The following is a 17700-nucleotide window of genomic DNA, read 5'->3' as shown; positions in this document are numbered from 1 at the left end:
AACTAGGTATAAATTAATCATGTCAATGTGTACCTTTGATTTATGATAACTATGCCTATGCTAAAAATGGTCCTCTGGATTAATGGCCTAGTACTGACCTATGGACAAATGAAAACACAAAGGCCTCTAACACACAATAATCCAGTGTAGGCTGTACTGACTACAGTAAAACATTTCAGCTTGTTTCTAACAATAAAGAGAAGCTTCAACCTCCCTCTATCAACAAGAGTGCCACTGGATGCATTGGACATGTGTAACCAGCCAAAGGAATGCCATACTGCCTTTCCATATATTTGTGTAAGGAAAAAAAAAAGACACATGCAAAAGTGTCCAGTACAAACTAATTTCTCCTTCCCTGACAGATGCAGAATTCTGACTGGAAACAAAGTTCTTAGCTTGATGCCAACTACCCAAAAGTGGGCAACATCATGGCTCACAAATGGTATGGAGCTTGTCGGCCAAGTACATGGCTGACATTTATCTGAGCACATTGTCCTATGCTTCATGCTGGCCAGAGGCCATATTTTCTTGCTGTTTCACTTACGCTTCTGCTTTTGAGTGAAGCTGCTGTCCTTTTGCTGCCATTAAGCTAATTCCCATCCGATGCTGTACTAAAAACTTTACACCACCTACACAGCTGATGTTTCAGTGAAAACTATAGTGGAGAGAGCATTTTTTTTCACCATTACCACTTCAGAAAATAATCCTGCTGGTGTTTTTGGCCTTACTGAAAAAACGTCCATAGGGAAGACTCCTGTTGCCTTTTCATTAATAATGCACCGGTCTTTCAACAAAGCTGATTATCTACAGCAAACGTCCAAATACTAGAGTAGTTGTGTTGTACTATTAAGCCAGTCTTATTGGTAACAGTGTGGATATCACATCACCCAGCCTGGTTCCAACAACCTTGTCGGGAACAGTAAATCAGCATCTCTGTTAAGGTGAGTAGGCAGTATTCACATTTTGCATCTGGACAGTCCGGCAATGGACTGAAGTCCCAAAAACATTGGTAGAATTAGTGCAGGTTACGTAAAAGGACCCAAATGACACACCTGCAAACAATGCTGGGACTCACAGAAGGGTTTCCCACTGGGTGTGGGGTGCATCATGGTTCAGCACTGAGCCCACTGCTGTTCACACTGGTGGTGGACAGAGGGAACAGATCAAGAAAACTGCTGTGTGCAGACAATGTGGCATTACAGGCAGACTCTGAGCAAGAACTTCAGCAAATAATTAGGGAATGGAAGGTTCATGGGATGAAACTGCACAGATAAGACAGTTGTCATGACAGCAAATGGGGGGAATCAGAAGAAGCTGAAAACTGAGATGGAAGGGAATGTAGTGAAACAGGTTAACAGCTTCAATTATCTCTGAAAGAAAGGGAAATCTGAATGAGGAGGTCAAAGATAGAAACAGACTGCCTGCAGCCAACCAACAGAAAGTCAGGGACAGTGTGTGTCAGAAGAATGTCGAAGAAGCTGAAAAGTAAGGTGTATAGAACAGTGGTGTGATCACTACTACTGTATGATACAAAAACATGGTCAATGAAGGCAGAGCAATTAAGGAAGTTACAGGTAATGGAGATAAAGTGCCTGAGATGGGTGAAAGGATATATACTGTGGGACAGACAAAGAAACGAGGACATCAGAGCAGAAGCCCATGTTGCTTTGATTGCAAAGGTCAAAGAAAACAGATTATTGTGGTTCAGGCACATGTAGTGAAGCAAAAGGCAATATGGTGAAGAAGATTTGGGAAAGAAGAAGAATGCAAGTAGCAAGAAAGGCATCCAGCAAAAAGATGGATGGATTGTGTGAGAGAAGATCTGTAACAGTCAGGAGTGAATGTCAAAGAAGGTAGGAGAGTGGCATTAAAACTGAGAGAAATGGTGGCAGTTGACATAACAAACCAACCCTATGTAGAAAATAGGGACCTATTGATGATGTTGATCACAAAACTAGAGTTGATACTTGCTACCACTGCCCATGTTTATGGACTTACAAGTAAAACAGAAAGTGGTACCACTAAAACAAGAAGTGCCACACTAAATGGACTACTTTAAATATTTATATGGGTCTGGGGACTGACAAAATAAAAGCATATTTAATCAGACATTAAGTAGAAATTCGTAATACCACAGCCAAATAGCCAGTGACACTCGTTCTGTATAGAAATCTATAAATTCCACCACAATACGATGATATGAAGCACAAAAATTTCTCCAATGAAAACTTCTGGTACACAGATGAAAATCTGTTTAATTCCACAGCGTTTGTACAATATAAAACACAGCACAGTATAAACTTCACAAATAAAACTCCTAGCGCCTCGGCCACACTAGCCTATTAAGTAGAAATTGTTATAACACTGCACACACTCTGGGAACAGATGGACGTGATGCTATACTACCTCACATGAAGGGTCAGGGAACAGACATTTTTTTTATTCTTTCTTACAGCAGTATTATTTTTACCAAAGTCATACATACACGCTAAGCTACACTTGCTACTTAACCAATTATACATATATTTATCATGCATTTGTTTACTGCCATGCAAGTACATTGATGCGCAAGATCATCATATGAATTAAGGATCTATTTGTTTAATGATGAATTAGCTTAGCTCAAGTCACAAAGGAAGTCTGATTTCTTTTAAGAGTTAACTCGTTAATGGTTCAAAGAGTTAATAATGACCGTCAGGCTGAGACAAGCTGCATAGTACACAAGACTGTTGTGTGTACTGTTTAGCAACAAGCAAAGTTGCTGTGAATTAGAAATAGGATGCACAATGCCTTATTATGTTGTGTATGCAAAATACTGCATAAACAAATATAAATGCTGCTGCACAACAAAATACCTGAATAATGGCATATAAATCAATTAAACAAAAAAAAAGCTGCATTTAATAGACATCGCTGCAGCAGTATGGGTGCTTTACTCTGTAACTTTTTACAAGACATACTGCATGCAGAAGATTTCAGCACTTTCTCCTAAAGCTATGGTGGAACTGCAGCTATATGTGCTCAGTAGCACCTTATGGCTTTGGCTCTTACCAGTGCAGACTGGGTTGCATGTCCTTTCAGACAACAGCTTCACAGTAATGACAAACAGTGGCTAACGTACCTCAATCTGACCTAAGACCAAATTTATCATTAAAGAGTTGATTGGAAAATCTGTTTGCTTAGGTAGTTCACCTGACAGCCAACTGAAATGTCAGCACTTGGACAGCAGAGTTCTGAAACACAGGAAAAAAAAAGACAGAAAATGCAGGAGAAGAGTGAATATTTATCATTACTCTTCTACTTTGCACTTGTTTTTTTGTAGGGGTAAGACCCTGCACTCCTCAATATCCAAGTGAAGCCCTCCATGTCCTCTGAACTTATATATACCAATTCATAGACTGCAATACTGGAGATAAAAGGGGATATTCCAAGAAATGGCAATTTTGTCAAAAAACAACACGAATTCCACACTGATAAAATTTAATAGAATATAATAGTCTTAGCGCCTCGGCCACAACAGCCTTCAATGAGTACCATGGCAATTTTGTACTTGGTGTATGCAAGTCAAAAGAGTTTGCACTGATGAAGTTCAAAAATTTCTGGGCATACATATTAATGGATGTATGCGTCTCCCAAGTTAGAGTAGCAGCTGAATTTCCCCAGAAGAATGGGGGTTTGGCTTAATACATAGTGACAATACTAGTTAGGTAGGCCTTATGGGCAGAGGGATATACGGGGGGGCTTCAGTTAGCCATGGTATGATAAGGGATCTTTGGATATGGAGGAGTTCCAGATTGTTATCTTGTTTAACTAGTTTGGACACAATGTGCTTTTTTTTTTTTTTTAAATTTAGAGACACCTCCGCCTTTGATGCCTTCATCTAGTGCAGTGGGCCTGAATATGTAGTAAGCACTGAAACTCTGCACTTACAGGATGCTATCAACGGCCTTGAACCAAGTCCTTGTAAAGACAAAATATATCAATGTTTTCCTGGGTAATGAGTGCTTGTAAGGAGTGGAATTTTGTTGTTGCTAAGATTCCTAACACATTATCCAAATTCTGTTTTGTTATGTTGGAAGCTTTGGAAGACTGATGTTGCGTAATAATGGCACTATGGGGTGGACAATGTTTTAGCCAATATATGAAAACCTTGGAGGGATAGGTGCAGGCCATCCCCGGTAATGCAGTTAAGATTGTGTGCCATCTCCTCCCAAGCTAATATATACTGAACCCCCTTTGACTGACATCAGAAGCTAAGCCAGTTGTTGAAGTCACTATCTTTTGTTCATATTGTGGCATCATTCGTGGTGATGGTAAAATGCTACTCAAGACTAGGATCATACCTGCCTTGGACACATATTCTAAGAGCTTCATTATCTCTATCTTCATATAGTCCAGGGAGGCATTTCTAACATCATTTACACCCACACATACCATGACTTAGTCTTATGTGTACTTGTGGTGCAAGGACTTGAGTGCCTGTGTGATGTGATTGCAGACCTGTTATATGATATACACTCTACTCACTAAAACAGTTAAGTAGTCTATAGAAAAAGGAGCGCTACCTCTTACCTTTGATTGTCCTCTTCCCTATAACTGCAGCTACCGCAAATGATAACATACAGAAGCTTCGTATTATGCAGAATAATTATTTATTTTATTAATTTATATTTAGTTGACCTGGTTAGTCTCCCTAGGCTAGTAGTCTCTTTTCAGAGGAGACATAAGGTGGTATTTATACAACTAGGGAAATTAAACGGCACCAGAAGGCTCCTACAACAGGAAGGAAGAGGTCTATGGGAAGCAGCAGCAGCATGGAGGAGAAGAGAAAACCTATGCAGAGTTTGGTGATGCAAAAGTGAGAATTTGGTGAAAAATCTGTTTGATATGGAGCTTCAGAATGTAAACAGAGTCTTGTGTGGTGGATGTTACAAATGAGTAGCGTTTAGATGTCTCCATGAAGAAAGAACTAAGCAAGTTTGTTGCAGTAGTGCAGATAGAATTGGTGTCAGAAGGCCTTGCTTATTATGTTCAGTTAAAAATAATTGTGCATGATGACCCAGGTGACAGTTTTGCTGTTTCATGGGGTGAGATGGCAGACAACTTTTTCAAATGTGCTGAGGATGGTAATGTGGAAAAGGAACCAGGTGATGTGACAGCAGCGACAGACCAAAACAGAGGAAAGTAGCAACAAACTGAGAAGGTGTCAGGTTTTGGAGCAGCAAATAATGCAGCAACAAACTGCAAGCAAAACTGTTTTTAAAAAGAAGAGAAGACCAACTGTGAGAATAAGAGCAAAAAATAACATTGTAATATACAGACATTATGTATGGGACATAAGTCAAGAAATCTGATCTTTTATATATATTGGGAAAGACATATTTTGTGACTTAACATTTGAAATGGATGGACTGATGATGAGATCTCTGGAACTATGTAATAAAAAGGATGTTCATCTGTGGAACAATTATTTGTTTTCTGGTTGTAACTTAAATCTTAAAAAAAATATTACTTTGCAGTTTAGAACTGGTGAACTGGAAGAAGACTGTTAAAAATACATGCAGGGTTTATGTGAAACTGCTGACAATACTGTGAAGTAACAAATGAAAGAAACTTATGGAATGGAGAGTGGAGGTTGGAAGCTGTTCTGAAATGTGCAAAAAAACACGGTGAAACACTTGTCAAGTGTTACTTTTGTGGCCGGTCAAAGAGGGACATTAAAATGTGCTGGGCAGCCTAAACAATGTTTGTTTTATGGGGACTTTTCTCGTTTAATGACCGAGACCAGGAACAATGTAACCAGTGTGGGGAGAAAGGACATACAGGAAGAAGGTGTGGCATGAATGCAGGTTGGGGAAAATAAGGGGAGACACTTATGGATCAACTATCAAGGGCAAATAGTAAATAACGAAAAACATGGGGAAAGGAAAGAAAGCAGACGAGGCTAGGGGAGAAGGTGAACTAGGTGAAGAAGAACCAATAGAAGAAACAAAAAATATGGAGGGGAAAAATGAGGAGGGAGAGAGAGCATGCAGGAAGAAAGGTCAGGAGAAGAGACTGATACTAATAATTTTTAAGTTCTAGCCAGTGAAAAATCTGACTCTAGGGATCAAGGATTATTTGTACATAAACCCAGGAAAACTATTCAATTCGGGAAGGAGTAAAAATAAGAAAAAGAAAATTTAAAAATATTTCCACAAAACTTAAAAGAAGTAATTTTGGAGTACTATCAATACATTTTTAATGTGAACAGTCTTATTAACAGTGTAAAAAAATAGAGATACTAGAATGTTATGCTATATATGATGTGGATGTTATTCTGTTGATTCCTGCTAAGTGAAGAAAGACTACAAGCAGAAAAATTGTGGGGTGGAGATGCAACATGGAACTTGGGAAGTAAACATTGTTCTGGAGTGGCTGTGTTGTGTTAAAAATACAGTCAAAATACTACATGCAACACTGCTAAAGATGGGAAGGATAACAGTCTTGGATATGAGGTGAAGACAACAGGTTTATAAAATTATTGCATTATATGTATATATAACTAGCTAAGAAAGAGAGAATCTGTTTAATCACATATTAGACTATGTGGTGGTTAACATCAAAATTATAACAGCAGGTGACTTTAACTGTGATTTAGGGGAAAGGTGTTAAAAATACAGGAAATGATAAAATGTGGTAAATAAGCATTGTGGAACAAAAGTCAATGGACTTACAGAATTAGGCACTTGGATCCAAAATCATTTTTTTAAAAATAAATTTGATTTTGCATCACATGGCTTGGGAGTAGCAGATGATGATACACTTGTGATGGGTTTTTCAGACAATTTATCAATATGGATGGAAGAAAGGGAGCACATTAAAATAGGAAAAGGAATAAACATAATACACGAGAAAGTATGGGATGAAACTGGAGAGTGGGAAGTATTACAGTTATAGAAGGATCATATCATACACAAGGGTGGGGCCACAACTGACCCTGGGAACTACTGACCAATAAGCCTGACCAGTCTGATCTGTAAGGCTATGGAGCGAATCATTATGGAACTCATAAATGGAGAGATTGGGAACCTCCAGTCGCTGGACCCCACACAGTTCGGCTTCAAGGGCAGATCATGCCTCCTGAACCTGGTGGATTTCTTTGAGACAGTTACTCAGGCTATAGATAAGGGAAAGGAGGTACACACGGCTTACCTTGACCTTGCTAAAGTATTTGACACCATTCCCCATTCGGGTACTATTGATAAGCTCACCAACCTGGGCATAAACCCTTACGTCACAAGATGGATCGCAAACTGGCTCTCAGACAGATCCCATAAAGTAAAAGTAGCAGGATCTATGTCCGAATCCAGACCAGTAACGAGTGGTGTGCCTCAGGGCTCTGTCCTGGGGCCCCTCCTGTTTGGCATATACTTCTCAGAAGTACAGGCAAGCACGAAGGGCTGTGGCTGACTAAGTTTGCGGACGACTGCAAACTGGGTGCTATAACAGAGTCTCCGGCCGACATGGAGATCCTCCAGAAGGGCCTAAATGAGACTGATGCATGGTGTCAAAGCCATGGTCTCAAGCTAAATGCAAAAAAATGCGTAGTAATCCCCTTTGGAAAAAACAGAGTACCCACAAACTACAACATAGGAGGTAATCCCCTGAAATCTGAAGAAGAAATAAGGGATCTAGGGACCCAAGTAGATAGCCAGCTTTCCTTTGATAACCATGTTGCCAAAGTGGTTAGAAAATCCTTCTATGTGACCCATCTGATCATGAAAGGGTTCGCATCAAGATCTAAGGATGTAATGGTGCCCCTCTACTCTTCCCTCATCAGACCCATTATTGAGTACAATGCACCAATTGGAATGTACCTGGCTAGACATCTCCAGCAGCTGGAGAGACCACAGAGGTGCCTAACCAAGAGAATTACTGGCTCAAACAGTTGCCCTATGCGAAATGATTGAAAAAGCTAAGACTGTTCTCTGTTGCATACCGCTTTCTCAGAGGCAATCTCTGTCTAACGTACAGAGCCATGTCCAACCCAGAATTGTTGAACATGCTCCATCTTAGCAAAACCAAATCTACTCGAGCTACACGCTCTAGGGATATAAACCTCAACACAACAATGAATAGAACATGCTGGAGGGATAGATTCCCTTCGCAGAGACTTCCCTTACTATGGAACAGGGTCCCGATCTACATAAGACAGAGCCCCTCACGATCACTCTTCAAGAGGAACCTTGACGAGTGGATGGGTAACAGAAAGTTCACACCGGGTATCACACCAACAGCACTACTAGATAGGGGCCAAGGGTACTAGCTGCTAGTACAAGGGTCTAGGGAACTACTAAAGGGGCGGTGAATACCGAACAACGTGGCTGGGCTAATATATGCCTTCAGTACCAACCTATGAACCTATATAACCATGAAGGACTTTTATAAAAATTGGTCTGAATGGTGGATTGAATTTAAAAAAGGAGTACCCATATTTTTTCTCAACGGCAGGCTGATGTAAGAAAGAAACAGAACTTGAAGTATGGGAATATCTAGAATGTATTAGAGAATTTAGAGAATAATAGAAGAGAGTATTAGGATATGGAAAAAGAAACATATAAAAGAAATAGAGAAAAATGAATGCATTACTGTTTAGGCAGAGGTATTATATACAAGGGAGAAGAAAGGAGGTATCTGCATATTTGAGTTAAACAGTAAAGCAGGTTATTACTACAATTATGGAAATGAAAAATGTGAAAGGACAGGTAAAAAGAACACAAGTGCAAATTAAGAATATTGTAGTAGAACATGTGGAAAATACGTATACGAGTGAAAAGGAAAATAAGAGAGAATGGAAAGTAAAAACATATCAAGAATGAGTTAGGGAAGAATAAGAAATAGAAATTACTATTAGTGAAATGAAAGAAGTACTTAGGGAAGTAAATGTTGATTCAGTATCAGGCCCAGATGGTACAGGGTATGGAATGTATGAGAAATTAATAGATTGGCAAAGAGTATTTTGTAAATGCACTGAAAGAATGGTTGAAAGAAGAGTTTGTTTATGAGCAGTTATGTAGTGGGAAATTAAAATGTATATGGAGGAAAGATGAGCAGAACGAAATAAAAAAATGGAGACATCACACTAAATAACACAGACTATAATATTTTATGAGAATAATATAGAGGAGAATGGATGAAAGGATGAGGGGATATTATAGAACAAACTATATATGGTATAAAAGGGAAGGGATGTCAACATTTGTTATTCATTGTGAGAAGTTGTGTATGACATTACAAGTAAAAGAGAAAATGTGAAACTTATAGTAGGTGATAGAAAGTAAACAATCAGAATTTTTTTTTCAATTAGGCTTCTTCAGGTAAAGGTCTAAGCAACTAGGGGACATGTGACTGTACCCAGTGCACAGAGATATAGTGTGGTCTGCAGTGGGGTACAGGAAAAGGCATCATCTGCTTAACAATTCACATTTGTGTTGGTTTATCAAGAGAAAAACTAAATCTGATAACAGATAACTAAAAGGACATATGAGAAAGCCATACATCTAAGCAAATAATATATTTGTGTAACTTAAATCATTCTCCAGCTTTAAACATCACTACTACTGTACCCTAGTATTTGAACTAGAACTATCAGGATGCCCTTTTGATTGCTGGAGTGGCTGTTGCCAAACAACATAACTTTGTTAAAAAATATGAACTTACAATGAGTTGAAGATTTGTCCACAGATGCATCATTTAAACAGACATTTTCAGAATGGAGTTTCTGCAGTGAGCCGTTTCTTATGTCACGAAGTCTTTCTATACAAAAAGAAAATATACAAATGGTATACAAGTCTTGTCTTTTATTCCAGAATAAAAAAGTCTGCAATCACAGATGCTGCAACAGAAAATCATGGATAGCTAGAATGGTTAGCTCTAGACACATTTTAGATGTCAGAGGGTAACTCAACTGACATACATACATACATACCTACATACACACATACATACAAATGCTTCAAGCATGGGCATTAAAGCCCTTCTAGCTTGTCAATATGCCAAAACGCTTGCTCCCATAATAAATGTCCAGGCTGTTCTTAAAAATATCTAAACTAGTACTTGCTTTACTGTAATTTGGTAGTCTGTTCCAAGCATCAGCTACTCTGTCAGAGAACCAATTAGTACACTTCTCATTCCTATAGAATCTTCTACATAGGTTATCTGATGATTCTCTAGTACTTTTTGATAACCCAAACATTCCCAGAGGTAGTTGTCCCTAAATGCCCTATAGACCTGAATAAGATCTCCTCTTAAATATCTGTAAGAGACACTGTACAAGTTCAGATATTTTAGTCTTTCATAATAACTTAGATTTTCACATCCATAGATTCCCTTAGTATATTCCACTGTACTCTTTCCAGTTTATTTATGCTTGTTTTCCTATAGGGTTTCCATACTCAAGTTTGGGTCTAATGTAACTAACAAACAATGACTTCATTATGTTTGATTTCCTAGACTTTATAAATCTTTTTATACAACCTATAGTTCTATAACTATCATTAGCCAATTGGCTGATATGATTAGAAAAACTCACAGATGAATCTACCCATATACCCAGGTCCTTAAATTAGTCTACAGTTTCAATCACTGTGTGCTGTATTAAATATTCACATTTCAGTTTATGACTCCCAAATCTCATATGCTAGTTTTTGATGTATTTATCAACATATTATTCTCCTGTGCCCAAATGGTCAATTTAGTCAAATTATTTTGCAGACATGCCTTATCTGTAACACTTAAGCCAGCAAGAGTCGAACACTTCCAATAAAACCACCATACTTTATTCACAGTTGTTTAGCTCTTTCTCCTCCACTACAGAGACTTCCTCAGAATAATGTCCCACCAATACCCAGCCATTTAAATACCAACCCCAAACTATTCAATTAACATTTTCACTTTGTTAAAAGCAATACACCAAAATGTAAGTTTCCACATTCCTTAAATCTTGTAGTGCATTCAATAATGTGCAAATTGTGTCTTAACATACATTGAATTAAATCCACAGTATAAAAATGAATATAACCAAACTATAAATTCTTTCAAATAAAACACTCTATTATAAACATAAGCCAATTTGTCCTTTCAAAAAACACATACCTAACCTGAAATTTGATCGAGCTTTAAAACACTAGCAATACTAATAGTTTCATAGATGCCAGGGTACTGGGAGGCATTGAAATACAACTGCCATCTCAGCTCCAAAATATCTAGATGAATATCCAAAATACAAACTTGTTCATCCTTCACTAACTGCTGCATGACTAAAAATTTAAAGTGATGACCTTGATTTTCTTTAACATGTCTGTAAAGGGCACTGGTACTCCTACAATGTCTCAAATCACCCAGGTGCTCACAAATTCTTAGTTTAAACCTTCTACATGTTTTACCTATATAAAATATAGGACATTCATCACACTTGGCCATGTATATAACATTGGTGCTGTTGTAATTATAGTGTCCTTTAATGTTAATAACCTTACCATTGACCCAAATTCTCCCTCCTGTTTCCAAAATAAATGGACAAAAGGAACACAAATTACATTTATAGTTGCCAATCTTTCTGTTAGTTTTATTTTCATGTTTTACACCCTCCAAAATATTTTTGATAGAATCTATCTCTCCTAAAGACAAGTTTCAGACTCTTACCAACTTTAGCCCCTACACTGGCATCAAATTGTAAAATCTCCCAATTGCCTTTTAAAACTTCGGTAATGATGTTTGACATCCCGTTACATATTAAAATAAAGGTTAAATTAGGATTGATCCTATTATTGTTGCATCCATTCCTTTCCAAAAAAACATTGCCTAATATAGGCCTATAAACACCTTGTTCCCGTTTGTAAACTACTTCCTTCCTGACATCACTTAAAAGGCAGTCCGGGTAACCTCTCTGTCTAAACATCTGAATGATGTACTCAATTTTCACCAGGAATTCAACATTAGAACTCACCATCCTGGCTGCCCGCACCAACTGGCCTTTTACCACTGCCCTCTTTTGATGGTGCGGGTGCCAGCTACCATAATCCAAATATGAGCTGGAAAAAGTAGACTTTCTGTGAATCCTGGTATTAAAACTCATATTTGTCCAATCAATCTCTAATTCAACATCTAAATAAACAATTTTATTCCTATTGTATTCATAAGTGAATTTAAGAAAATCCACAGTTTCATTAATATAAAGAAGGAACTCATTTAGACTGTCTTCAGTGCCTTTCCAAATCAGAAAAAGATCATCCAAAAACCGGGTGTAGTGTATAATCTGGGACTTGTGACAACTATTCATCACATACTCCTGTTCCCAAATAGGATATGATCAGGTTTGCAAAAATGGGGGCACACGCTGCCCCCTTTGCTACACCTTTTGTCTGTTTGTAGTACTGTCCCTCAAACCAAATATAACTGTTCTTTAGAACAAGTTCCATAAGCACACTTATTCTATTAATTTCATCTTGACCAAAATTGTTGGTTTTGTGAAGCTGTTGTTTCAACCAATTGATACCAGTGTCATGTGGAATCACTGTGAACAGACTGACTACATCAACAGTCACCATGATCATGTCCGATGTTAACTTTATCCCATTTAACTTGTTTATAAATTGCCAGGAGTCTTTACTGATGTAATTTAAACAGCCCAAACTCCTCTGCATTATTAGGTCTAAATATTTATAAATAAAATAGGTTTTTGACCTTTTTCCATCTACAATGGGCCTGAATTTTGGATTTACAAGCCCTTTATGGATTTTTGGGATGCCAAAGATATTAGGCACCCTTGGATGTTCATTTTTCATGTAGTGGTATTCATCTTAGTTAATTTGAGCCTGAAAAACCATGTCATCTAACAATAAATCTAGCTTCCTGTATAAAACTTTAACTTCATTCAAAGAGCTCTCATTGTAAGTGTCCCCCAGCAAAATGGTATTCATTCCATCCAAATAGACCCCCCCATCCATTATTACAACTCCATTACCTTTGTCAGGTTTTATAAACCTGACCATAGGGTCTTTTGTCAAATCCGACATTAACTGATTTTCTTCACTAGTCATATAAGAACTTTCACTTCCTTCTTTCTTACAATAACTCTTCCTAATTTCCTTTTCACACATTCTTTCAAATAATTTAATGGTTTTGTTTGGGGGGGGGGGGGTTAAAAGTACTAGATTTTTTACGCCTATCCCTAGTCTGAACTTCCGCACCAACCTCCTGGTTGAACCACACTTTCAAATTGAGTTTTCTGGTGTATCTTTTTAGGTCAATGATACATTCTACCACACTCCCAGATCTACAAGGGACAAAGGTGAACTCTTTTGCCAAAAAATCTGCATGTTTTTTGCTAATATTTAACTTGGAATAATTATAAATTGTAAAATCACCTTTATTATTGAAAACAATATCAAGTTCCAACCCTTTGGTAAATGTCTGCTGCTCAAAGACATTGTATCAAAATTTTTAAAACCGATTCATCGTTAATGTTGTAACTGCCAGATTCACCCATCTGATATACTATCAACTCGTTGCCACTATTATCATTCACATCCACCCCCACTGTCAACCACAAGACTATTACATTCTGCTGTGCTATATTTCACATCAATTGAACTACCATTCCCCCTTCCGACAAAGAAATCATCATCAACAGAATGTATGGAGACATCCATTAACGAAAATTGTCCCATTTCATTGTCTAAAATCACACTTTCATCATTCATTTGGTTCACTCCGTAATCCAAGGGGTCTAATTCATTTTGCCGTAGTGTATAAGGCAAGCAACAATTGTCACTGAATGCATAAACAATATCTCTCCAACCAGGAACACTTTCATCTGAACGTACATATTGATATACAGGAAAGCTCGATCAAATTTCAGGTTAGGTATGTGTTTTATGAAAGGACAAATTGGCTTATGTTTATATAGAGTGTTTTATTTTGAAAGAATTTATAGTTTGGTTCTATTCATTTTTATACTGTGGATTTAATTCAATGTATGTTAAGACACAATTTGCACATTATTGAATGCACTACAAGATTTAAGGAATGTGGAAACTTACATCTTGGTGTATTGCTTTTAACAAAGTGAAAATGTTAATTGAATAATTGGGGGTGGGTATTTAAATGGCTGGGTATGGGTGGGACATTATTCTGAGGAAGTCTCTGTAGTGGAGAAGAAAGTGCTAAACAACTGTGAATAAAGTGTGGTGATTTTATTGGAAGTGTTCGACTCTTGCTGGCTTCAGTTTCTGTGGTTTACTTACTTTTGTAGTTATCTGTAACACTTGTAATCAGTTTACCCAATTTCAGGTCGTCAGAATATAGACTGTAGAACACCTCAGATGAAAAAGTAAGGTCTGAAAGATACAATCTAAACAAGTAAGGGCCTAGTACAGAGCCCTGTGGGACACCTTAACTGTAACCAAGGATTTCACCTGTCCAGTTGGTGTGTGATACTTGCTATGTCCTATTTGTAAGCCATACAGCTATCCATCTTATCAAGAGTACATCAATACCGTCTTCTTCTTTCGGCATTTCCCGGTTATAGGTCGCCACAGCGGATCATCTGTCCACTCATGATTAGCAGTGGAGTTTTACCATGTCGTGTTGCCAGCCTGGCGCCCAACCTTCCACAGAAGGCACATACACGCACACGCACACACACACACCTAGGGCAATTTTAGTCTGTCCAATCCATCTACTGCATGTCTTTGGGATGTGGGAGGAAACCGGAGTACCCGGAGGAAACCCACGTGACCACAGGGAGGATATGCAGACTCTGCACAGAAGGCACCCCAGCTGAGAATCGAACCGGAGAACCTCTTAAGAGTACATCAATACCTAGTTGTACTAATTTATTGATCAGTGTTTTGTGCATGACCCTGTCAAATGCTGAAGTTAAATCTATATAAATCACATCACAATTTTTCATTCATAGCTGTTATAGCTGTTATTATATTGTTATAGAACACCATGTTACAGGTGGTAATAGATCTATTTTCAACATATGCATGCTGATATATGGTTTCAAGTCCCAACCTATCCAGTTCTGGCAATAACTTATCCAGTACTACCTTCTCCATTATTTTTCCACAACATGAAAGTAGACTTAAGGGTCTATATGATTCTGGGTTTGTCCTACTCACCTTTCCCTTAAAGACAGGTTTAATAAGTGCATGTCTCCAATCTTGAGGAATTTCCCCATATTTATATGACCTAGTGAATAACAGATGTAATGGCAGTGTAAGTTCTTGCTTAAGTGTTCTCAGGTCACTGTTACTTATTCAGTCTTCTCTCTGCGCTTTGTTTGGATCCAGTTTGCACAGTTCTTTTTCAATATAATATAATTTGATTCCAGTATCTGGGGTTACCTGGATGTCACTAGGACAACTTATCACCCCTTTTGTGGAGCCAAACTGTTTTGCATAAGATTTTGTAAATATATCTATAATCTGTTGTGTCTGAGAATAAATTTTAGAATTTGCACACAGTTTATCAATTTGTGTATCTTTGCTCCTTCCGGATCTTATGTATCTATAAAATAGTTTCCTATTATGCTCAATATCTTCATATAAATTTTCTTCAACTTTTTCTTGATCTTGTCTAACACTATGTTTAATCTGTTTGTCCAGCTCATTTATTTCAGTTTTCAAAGTTGTAGTTCGACCTCTCTTCCATTTCTTATATTTTTTTGTCTCTCACCTTAATCAGGTATCTTGTTTTTATGGAAATATACCCCCCTGATGTTGCATGCCTAGATCCTGATGTTAAACATTTTTTTGACTTTTTGCACTCAAACAATTTTTCTTTCAAAACTTTCCACATTCCATCTGCAGTTTTTCCACTGAACACCTCACTCCAGTTAGTTTTATACAGTAGCTGTTTTGCTTCCCTATAATCTGTAATTAACCTTCTGTGTATTGGCTTAGATTTCAGTTTGGCAGAATTATCTAGCAACAAATTAACCTTTATGACCCCATGATCACTGTGCATCAATAGTGGTAAAACTTGAATTGAAGTTACAGTAATTTCTTTGGGAACACAAACAACATCTAGTATATTCCTTCCCCTGGTAGTTTTTTTTAACAATCTGAAGCATTTGTTGTTCCTGAATATACTCTGTGAATAATTTCTTTACTAACGTTGTCGAAACAATATTATTCCAGTCTGTTTCTGGTAAATTTAAGTCCCCAGCTAATATTATTCTTCCCTCCTATGTTTCATGTAAGAAATGTATGAATTCCTCTAGGTTATCTGTACTTGACTTTGGTGGTTTGTACACTCCAATTGTTTTATGTTCCAGGGTTGTCTTTACTGTCACAGTTACACAGTCTATAGTATTGGTGTTATCACTGAACATGTAACAATCAAGTCTCATAGCTATCTTTAATCCCTATCATAACACCTCAACCTGATTTTTTGTTAGAATGTCTGCTACAGTAAAAACATTTATACCCTGATAGAACTGGTTTCTAGTCATTGTTCTTTAATCATGTTGCACAAACGATAACAACATCAATTTTGTGGGAACGTAGCAAATTTTCTAATAAAAAAACTATTATTAATGCTCCTAGCATTAACAACCATCAGAGATGCATCAAATGTTGCTATCTATGAACTGTTCCATTTTTGACCTGGCAAAAATCCTGGCTAGTGTTTGTCAAATATTGCAAAATATCTGCTGCAACAATTCTCTTCCCTGATCTAGACAAATGCACGCCCAAAAGAAGGCCTGGATGCTCTACACATTTCCATTTTTTAAAACAGGACATTTTCTCCATGTAGGTGTTTATCCAAAAAATCTTTTCATTCACAGTGACCTGACTATCCTTTCTATAGGTGATTTGTGAAAAATATGTCCTAACACCAGTACAAGCTATACTATCTAGGAGGGCTGTCAGTTCCCGGCTAACAGTCAGAGAATCTTTGTTGGTGACATCATTTGTACCAACATGAATAAAAACAGATCCATACTTCCTTACATTAAGGGGTACCAAGGCTTGTTTCACATCTTCTATTTTTGCTCCTGGAAAGCATAACACTACTCGATGTTCATTATCATCTCTGCAAATATAAGTATCAGTTCCTCTAATAACTGAATCTCCAATTACAAGAATATCTTTGCTGACCATCTCTGAAGAATCTTCAGCTTCGAATACAGTCATTTCTGCTCTATTAATTGTTACGAAGGATAGATCTTCATCACTATAAGTCTTATTAATTCCACTGTTTTCATTGCATATTAAATTCTCATCCAGCTGGCATTGTAAATCCACAGCTTGAGCCATGTAGTCAACATCTGTCTTCCTCTTCTTTTTTCTTACAGTAATGTTCTTCAGTCCTTCCAGGTTCAGTGTTGATTTCTTCCTTTTCACCTGCCCCTTGCCTCTTTTTTCTACCTTTTCCATTGGAAAGGTGATGCCTTTTTCTGTAGACTGAGGGTTTTCTGCTAGACAGATATTTTCATTCCCTGTCACTAGTGTGTTACATAACAAAGAAGAATCCTTTTTACTACAAATTCTCTTTCCTTTACAGTCATAAGTCAGTTTCTTTTTCTTCCTTATTTGTTGAAAACTTTTTCCTTTTTTTCTTTTTTTTTGTTTCCTTCTAAACAAACCAGGCAGTGAAACTGCATATACCATCTTAACAGTTTTGAAAAGTAGTTTTGTTCTGAAG

At 37.4% G+C, this 17700-nt stretch overlaps 1 protein-coding gene across 1 annotated transcript in view; it reads right to left on the bottom strand.

The window, feature by feature from the left end:
• The window catches only part of TBC1D31 (TBC1 domain family member 31), a 1335355-nt gene that overhangs the window by 150406 nt on the left and 1167249 nt on the right, over positions 1-17700 (bottom strand). The window contains exon 21 of the mRNA XM_044066576.1: positions 9703-9798. Coding sequence (XP_043922511.1) covers positions 9703-9798 — 96 coding nt within the window. The remainder of the gene's footprint in view (positions 1-9702; positions 9799-17700) is intronic.

This window comes from Protopterus annectens, chromosome 3.part1 (assembly GCF_019279795.1).
Source record: "Protopterus annectens isolate FY-2018-M chromosome 3.part1, PAN1.0, whole genome shotgun sequence".
NCBI classification, from domain to species: Eukaryota; Metazoa; Chordata; order Ceratodontiformes; family Protopteridae; genus Protopterus; species Protopterus annectens.
This window is presented reverse-complemented; position numbering and strand designations above follow the sequence as displayed.